Source organism: Nerophis ophidion, linkage group LG07 (assembly GCF_033978795.1).
Source record: "Nerophis ophidion isolate RoL-2023_Sa linkage group LG07, RoL_Noph_v1.0, whole genome shotgun sequence".
Lineage (NCBI taxonomy): Eukaryota > Metazoa > Chordata > Actinopteri > Syngnathiformes > Syngnathidae > Nerophis > Nerophis ophidion.
The window spans coordinates 6,530,730-6,539,690 of NC_084617.1; the positions used below are offsets into that span (position 1 = coordinate 6,530,730).

Below are 8,961 nucleotides of genomic sequence, written 5' to 3' on the forward strand. Positions count from 1 at the left end.
GCTCGCGATCGACGTAATGGGCACCCCTGTTTTAATCTATACACATAGAATAATCATCCTGGTGGGATTATATGCATCAAGTGATTATTCAAGGCTAAGGCAAAAATATGGAGATATATATCGTGTATCGTGACATGGCTTAATAATATCGCGATATTAATAAAAGACCATATCGCTTTGCGTTAGCAAGCAAGGCTCCTGAAGTTGTTGCTATTCTTTTTTTGTGGGGACATTGTTGATTGCCATGTCATGCACGGGATGTACTTTGTGGACGCCGTCCGTCTCTGCTCCACACGCTGCAAGTTTTTGCTGTCGTCCAGCATTCTGTTTCTGTTTACTTTGTACCCAGTTCAGTTTTACTGTCGTTTTACATAGCCATCCCTATGCTTTATTGCCTTTTCGTTTTGTTCCTTTTTTGGCTTAAGCATTACATACCTTTTTTTTTTACCTGCACGCTGTGGTCTGCATATTGGGATCACAGTTCTACAGCCAAGTTCTACACAGCACGGACACTAAAGAACGGCACAGTATTTGCAAATTAAAAACATTTTTTGGGGACCAATTACAGGTGCTGTTCATATTATTAGAATATCATGAAAAAGTTGATTTATTTCAGTAATTATATTCAGAACGTGAAACTTACATATTATATCAATTCATTACACACATAGTGATATATTTGAAATGTTTATTTCTTTAAATTTTGATGATTAGTACTGACAATTACTGAAAATCCCAAATTCAGTATCTCAGAAAATTAGAATATTAGTTACGACTAGTACCAAAAAATTTTTTTTTTTAATTGTGGGCCAACAAAAAAGTATGAACATGGAAAGTTTCAACATGTACGGCAATCAATACTTAGTTGCAGCTCCTTTTGCCTGAATTGCTGCAGCAATACGACGTGGCATAAAGTCGGCCAGTCTGTTGCACTCCTCAGGTGTTATGAGAGCCCAGGTTGCTTTAATAGTGGCCTTCAGCTCTTCAGCATTGTTGGGTCTGGCATCTGGCATCTTCCGCTTCACAATACCCCCTAGCTTTTCTAAGGGGTTAAGGTCAGGTGAGTTTGCAGGCCAATCAAGAACAGGGATACCATGGTCCTTAAACCAGGTACTGGTAGATTTGGCACTGTGTGCAGGTGCCAAATTCATGTTGGAAAATGAAATCATCACCTCCATAAAATTGGTCCGCGGCAGGCAGCATAAAGTGTTCTAAAACTTCCTGGTAGACTGCTGCATTGACCCTAGACCTCAGGAAACACAGTGGACCAACACCAGCAGATGACATGGCACCCCAGACCATTACCCATTGTGGAAATTTGACACTGGACTTCAGGCAATGTGGATTCTGTGCCTCTCCTGTACTTTCATCTGAAAACATAACTTTGGACCACTCAGCAGCAGTCCAGTCCTTTTTGGCTTGAGCCCAGGCGAGACGCTTTTGACGTTGTCTCTTATTCAAGAGTGGCTTTACACAAGGAATGCGACAGCTGAAGCCCATATCTTGCAAACGTCGGTGCGTGGTGGTTCTTGAAGCACTGACTCTAGCTGCAGTCCACCCTTTGTGGATCTCCCCCCACATTTTTGAATCGGTTTTGTTTGACAATCCTCTCCAGGGCGCGGTTATCCCTCTTGCTTGTACACTTTTTTCTACCACATCTTTGTCTTCCCTTCGCCTCTCTATTAATGTGCTTGGACACAGAGCTCTGGCAACATCCAACCTCTTTGGCAATGACCTTTTGTGTCTTGCCCTCCTTCTTTAAAGTATCAATGGTCATCTTTTGGACAGTTGTCAAGTCAACAGTCTTCCCCATGATTGTGTGCCATCCATCCATTTTCTACCGCTTATTCCCTTTAGGGGTCGCGGGGGGCACTGGCGCCTATCTCAGCCACAATCGGGCGGAACGCGGGGTACACCCTGGACAAGTCGCCACCTCATCACAGGGCCAACACAGATAGACAACATTCACACTCACACACTAGGGCCAATTTAGTGTTGCCAATCAACCTATCCCCAGGCGCATGTCTTTGGAAGTGGGAGGAAGCCGGAGTACCCGGAGGGAACCCACGCATTCACGGGGAGAACATGCAAACTCCACACAGAAAGATCCCGAGCCTGGATTTGAACCCAGGACTGCAGGACCTTCGTATTGCGAGGCAGACGCACTAACCCCTCTGCCACCGTGAAGCCATCAGTTTTTTTATAATTTATTTTTTAATACAATACCCGGTTCTTAATGTCCACAAAAATACATTTACATTTGTAGGTTTAATTTAAAATAAATTCAGAAGGGGCGTTTCACACACACACTTAAAACAGAACTGCACTTTTGTTGGAATCGTTTACAATCCTTATGAGAGACAAAAAGACAAAAGTCTTTTTTAGATTTCTAAAAATCTGCTTGTTCTAGGTGGCTATTAATGCAGCTAAAGGGAGCAATCCGTTATGCTACTAAATTACTTGCAAAATGCAGGCATAAACGTCATTTATGTTGCATAAATTGTATAATACCGAACTGGACACTGGCCGAGAGTTGGTTGGCGGCCGCGAGTGGAGTCGGCTCTCTTGGTTGCTTTGTTGGGTCTGCTCCTGTCTCTGGCCATGCTCCCTCCACCCTAGCGGACGATGGCGTGGAACACCGCAGAGGCCACCACACCACAGTGAAGCCCTGATTGTGTGTCATACAGAATAAAAACGAGAGACCATTGAAAGGCTTTTCCAGGTGTTTTGAGTTAGTTAGCTAATTAGAGTGTGGCACCAGGTGTCTTCAATATCTGACCTTTTCACCATATTCTAATTTTCTGAGATGTTGAATTTAGGGGTTTCATTGGTTGTGAGCTATAATCATCTCCTTTTTGGCAAAAAAAACACTTGAAATGCATCAGTCTGTTTGGAATGAATGTATACATTCTAGAAGTTTGGCTTTCTAAATGGAATTAATGAAATAAATCAACCTTTTCATGATATTCTAATAATATGACCAGCACCTGTAGGTGAAGTAGCATCATTTCCCACGGCACACCACACAATATTTAAAGGCACACTATAGTGCCGCGGCACAGTGGTTGAAAAACATTCCTCTAACCTACACGTTGTATGATTCTGTCGGTTTATTGTTTCTGATTTCAGAGAAGCTGACACACGTGCATGAAAAGTACCGTCAGAATCGGCGTCTGTCTGGATCGCGACGGTTCGGTGACTTTTACCCAGCTTGGGGGCGTCATCCCTGGCGGCCGTCAGCTCGTACTCCAGCTCGTCGACCTTCTCCGCCAGGGCCGAGTTGAGAGTCTGGAGCCGAGACACCTCCAGGCGCAGCTCCACCGCATCTTCGTCCACCGCCTTGACGACCTGAGCCAGGGCGGAGGTGGCCATCGCCTCCATGATGGAGGACAGCTTGGACTGGAGGGACAGCTTGTACGCCATTTGTCTTTTACCCGCCCAACTTAAGCGCGTATCATAACATTAAGTGAAACATTGACGCCTTTTTAAAAAAAAAATAAAAGTGACAATAATGACGACAAACTGTGTGGTTTATGAAGCTAACAAACACAAAACGTTAGCCGAGGGGATGTAGCCACTGTTGTGTACTTCCGGCGATTGAACCAATCACATAGCCGGTATCTCCCTCGCACTTCCTGTTTATCTTTTTTTTATTTTTTTATAAACCTTTATTCGTAATATAAAAAAATGTTCATATAATCAAAGAAATAATATAATAAAAACAGTACAAAACAATCCCAGGGGGTTGTAAACTCAATCAATCAATCATTTTTTTTATACAGACCCAAATCACAAGTGTCTCAAAGGGCTGCACAACCCACTTTTCAATCAATCATCCATCATCATCTTCCGCTTATCCGAGGTCGGGTCGCGGGGGCAACAGCCTAAGCAGGGAAACCCAGACTTCCCTCTCCCCAGCCACTTCGTCTAGCTCTTCCCGGGGGATCCCAAGGCGTTCCCAGGCCAGCCGGGAGACATAGTCTTCCCAACGTGTCCTGGGTCTTCCCCGTGGCCTCCTACCGGTTGGTTCAATCAATCAATCAATGTTTATTTATATAGCCCCCAAATCACAAATGTCTCAAAGGACTGCACAAATCATTACGACTACAACATCCTCGGAAGAACCCACAAAAGGGCAAGGAAAACTCACACCCAGTGGGCAGGGAGAATTCACATCCAGTGGGACGCCAGTGACAATGCTGACTATGAGAAACCTTGGAGAGGACCTCAGATGTGGGCAACCCCCCCCCCCCCCCCTCTAGGGGACCGAAAGCAATGGATGTCGAGCGGGTCTAACATGATACTGTGAAAGAAATAATATAATAAAAACAGTACAAAACCATCCCAGGGGGTTGTAGTGAAGTGAATTGTGAAGTGAATTATATGTATATAGCGCTTTTTCTCCATTGACTCAAAGCGCTTTACATAGTGAAACCCAATATCTAAGTTACATTTAAACCAGTGTGGGTGGCACTGGGAGCAGGTGGGTAAAGTGTCTTGCCCAAGGACACAACAGCAGTGACTAGGATGGTGGAAGTGGGAATCGAACCTGCAACCCTCAAGTTGCTGGCACGGCCACTCTACCAACCGAGCTAAACCGCCCCGTAAACTCAATCAATCAATCAAACATTTTTTTTCATATAGCCCCAAATCACAAGTGTCTCAAAGGGCTGCACAACCCACTTTTCAATCAATCAATCAATCAATGTTTATTTATATAGCCCCAAATCACAAATGTCTCAAAGGACAGCACAAATCATTACGACTACAACATCCTCGGAAGAACCCACAAAAGGGCAAGGAAAACTCACACCCAGTGGGCAGGGAGAATTCACATCCAGTGGGACGCCAGTGACTATGAGAAACCTTGGAGAGGACCTCAGATGTGGGCAACCCCCCCCCCTCTAGGGGACCGAAAGCAATGGATGTCGAGCGGGTCTAACATGATACTGTGAAAGAAATAATATAATAAAAACAGTACAAAACAATCCCAGGGGGTTGTAAACTCAATCAATCAATCTTTTTTTTTATATAGCCCCAAATCACAAGTGTCTCAAAGAGCTGCACAACCCACTTTTCAATCAATCAATCAATGTTTATTTATATAGCCCCAAATCACAAATGTCTCAAAGGACTGCACAAATCATTACGACTACAACATCCTCGGAAGAACCCACAAAAGGGCAAGGAAAACTCACACCCAGTGGGCAGGGAGAATTCACATCCGGTGGGACGCCAGTGACAATGCTGACTATGAGAAACCTTGGAGAGGACCTCAGATGTCCCCCCAGGGGACCGAAAGCAATGGATGTCGAGCGGGTCTAACATGATACTGTGAAAGTTCAATCCATAGTGGCTCCAACACAGCCGCCAGAGTTCAGTTCAAAGCGGATCCAAGACAGCAGCGAGGAAACCATCTCAAGCGGAGGCTTTTGCAGCTATTGCAGCTTCAACTCTTCTGGGAGGGCTGTCCACAAGGTTGCGGAGTGTCCCCCTGTTTCCACAACATGTCATAAGCTTTCTCAACGTCAAAAAATATTGCAATGATACCTCCAATCCACCCATCCATTTTCTACCGCTTGTCCCGTTCGGGGTCGCTGGAGCCTATCGCAGCCGCCCCAATGCAATGATACTAGGGCTGTGAATCTTTGGGTGTCCCACGATTCGATTCAATATCGATTGTTGGGGTCACGATTCGATAATATATCGATTTTTTTCGATTCGATTCTCGATTCAGAAACGATATTTTTCCGATTCTAAAGGATTCTGTATACATAGGATTTCAGCAGGATCTATCCCAGTCTGCTGACATGCCAGCAGAGTAGTAGATTAAAAAAAAAAAAACTTTTATAATTGTAAAGGACAATGTTTTATCAACTGATTGCAATAATGTACATTTGTTTTAACTATTAAACAAACCAAAAATATGACTTATTTTATCTTTGTGAAAACATTGGACACAGTGTGTTGTCAAGCTTATGAGATGCCATGCAAGTGTAAGCCACTGTGACACTATTGTTCTTTTTTTATTATTTTTATAAATGTCTAATGATAATGTCAGTGAGGGATTTTTAATCACTGCTATGCTGAAATTATAATTAATATTGATACTGTAGTTGATAATATTCATTTCTGATTCATTACTTTTGGTTTGTTCTGTGTCGTGTTTGTGTCTTTATTGCAGTTCTGAGTGTTGCTGGGTCAGGTTCGGTTTTGGAATTGGATTGCATTGTTATGGTATTGCTGTGTAGTAGTTTGTTGGATTGATTAAAAAAATAAATAAATAAAATAAAAAATTTAAAAAAATAATTAAATAAATGTATAAAAAATAGATTTAAAAAAAATGAAAATCGATATCGAATCGCACAACGTAAACGATTCGATTCGTATTCGAATGATACCTTATTTATTTATTTGTTCTTTTCTAATTTCCTCTTCCGGCTGCGCTGCTGGATCGTTTGTGTGTTTCTTGCTTTTGAAATTCCACTTTGGTAGTTTTTTATTATTTATTTTGATTCTAAATAAAAGACTGGCCTTTCATTAATATTTTTTTCCATAACTTTGCCCCAAATTTGAACTCAATGCTATCGGCCGATAATTACCTGCCTCTTCCGGATCTTTTTCGGGTTAGTACCAAATACAGATGTCCACTACAGACGACACCCATTCTCAAATTAATTTTAAGTCAATTCCGAGGTCCTTAGAATGTAGCATCTTGAACAATTTATAACATCCATCCATTTCCTACCGCTTATTCCCTTTTGGGGTGGCGGGGGGGTGTGGGCGCCTATGTTTATAATATTTGAGCCTTTTTACGTAGTAAATGATACGCAAAAATAAAGACAGAAACTTTTGCGGGCCTACTTGTAAAAAGGTAGTTCCCTGACCGGGAATCGAACCCGGGCCGCGGCGGTGAGAGCGCCGAATCCTAACCACTAGACCACCAGGGACATGAGTACGTGCGACCATTTATATATATTTGTTTCTATCATACATGAGTGAGTGCCTACCGATAATTGTGACATAAATATGTAACAATGATACAGTTCAAAAACGGTATCATCAAATGGAGGGATGGGTTTATCTTACAAAGCACCGTACCTTTTTGTCACGACATCTGTTCACATTGTGAACACAAGAGGGCGACAAATCACATACGCCCTTCTACAAAAAGGCTCTCATTTTGGATGCAAGCGCTGATCTGATGTTTTAAAAAAAAAGCTGAAATGGTGTCATTGTTAACATGCTTATCATAATATTTACAGAGTGTAGATATGCCTGATGTGATGTATTCATAATTACTACTATACAAAAATAAAGCTCATATTATTATGGTTCATCTTTCTGAGTGCCGTGCTTACTTCATTTAACATGCTATTCTCAATATGACCACAAGAGGGCACACATCACCGTATGTACGCCATTTGACAGCCGGGGTTATTGCCTGGCACAGTTTTCTGATACAATACACTCATAATTACAACTTCAGTAGTAGAATATTATGCAAAAATAAAGCTCATAGTATTACCGTTTATTATTCAAAGTACCCTACTTACTTATATTATTATGCTGTTCTCATTATAAACACAAGAGGGCGACAAATCACTGTATAGACGCCCTTTTAAAAGAGCAATATTTAGGCTTGATTTTGCTTCTGATTTTAGATGCGAGTGTTGATCTGAAATGTTAAAAGAAAGTTAAAATATCCAATAGGGTTAATTTGCTTACCATAATATCTAGAAAACTGATGTATTTTCTGATACAATACACTCATAATTACAACCTCAGTAATAGCCTATTATAGAAAAATAAAGCTCATAGTATTATCGTTTATTATTCAAAGGACCCTACTTACATTAATATGCTGTTCTCAATACAAACACAAGAGGGCGACAAATCAACATTTATACACTCTCACAAAAAAGGCACTGAGTTGGTCGTGATTTTACTTCTCATTTTGGATGCAAATGCTAATCTGATATTTTAAAAGAAAGTTGAAATAGTCTCATGGTTAACGTACTTATAATATTTACCGAAGGGAGGTCTTGTCTGATATGATACATTAATAATTACAACTTCAGTAAAAGCCTTATACACAAAAAGAAAGCTCATAGTATTACCGTTTATTATTCAAAGCACCCTACTCACTTATATTAATATGCTGTTCTCATCATAACCACAAGAGGGCGACAAATCACTGTATAAACGCCCTTTAAGAAGGACAATATTTAGGTATGATTTTGCTGCGAGTGTTGATCTGAAATCTCAAAAAAAGTTGAAATATCCATTAAGGTTAATTTGCTTATCATAATATTGACAAAACTGAGATATTTTCTGATACAATACACTCATAATTACAACTTCAGTAATAGCCTACTATACAAAAATAAAGCTCTTAGTATTATAATTTATCATTCTATGTACCCAATACTAACATGCTATTCTTGTTATAGACGCAAGAGGGCGACAAATCACCAAATGTACGCTCTTTCACAAAAAAAAAGGCACTGATTTGGGCTTGATTTTACTTCTCATTTTGGATGCGAGTGCTAATCTGATATTTTTAGAATAAATCATGTGATCCTTTTTTATCATTTAAAAAAAAAAAATTATTTGTCATGAAAAAGGGACGTTTTTGTCATGAAAAAGGGATGTTTTTGTGGTTGGTGCACTAATTGTAAGTGTATATTGTGTTTTTTATGTTGATTTTTATGTTGATTTAATAATGAGTCATGTGACCTCGTTCCTATTGTACGCTGCAGACCTGAGCCCCAATGTTGTCTGAGGCTCAGACAAACACTTAAAATACCACAAAAGACAACACATGTCATTTGCATACGGCCTAATTAATGCTCGGCCTTAATAAGACTAATAAACCTCCTGTTCACCCTTTATGGTAATGTAACACGAAAAAAGTGTTAAAGCTCAACTGTGTAAGCACTTTTCTCTTAATGTTGCACT

At 40.7% G+C, this 8,961-nt stretch overlaps 1 protein-coding gene and 1 non-coding gene across 5 annotated transcripts in view; both read right to left on the reverse strand.

The window, feature by feature from the left end:
• The window catches only part of LOC133555842 (uncharacterized), a 31,514-nt gene extending 27,904 nt beyond the window's left edge, over window positions 1–3,610 (reverse strand). For 3 of the 4 annotated variants that reach the window (XR_009807411.1, XR_009807410.1, XM_061905254.1), the window contains exon 1: window positions 3,159–3,609. Coding sequence is in view for 1 of the 4 variants with exons in the window: in XM_061905254.1 (XP_061761238.1) it covers window positions 3,159–3,423 (265 nt within the window). In the remaining 3 variants the exon portion in view is untranslated. Of the gene's footprint in view, window positions 1–3,158 lie in introns of all 4 variants that reach the window. The other variant, XR_009807412.1, reaches the window with a different exon arrangement.
• A 3,268-nt stretch (window positions 3,611–6,878) lies between these two features.
• Window positions 6,879–6,950, reverse strand: trnae-cuc (transfer RNA glutamic acid (anticodon CUC)). The gene has a single exon. It is a non-coding gene; the product is annotated as a tRNA-Glu (tRNA).
• Between the last annotated feature and the right edge of the window lie 2,011 nt (window positions 6,951–8,961).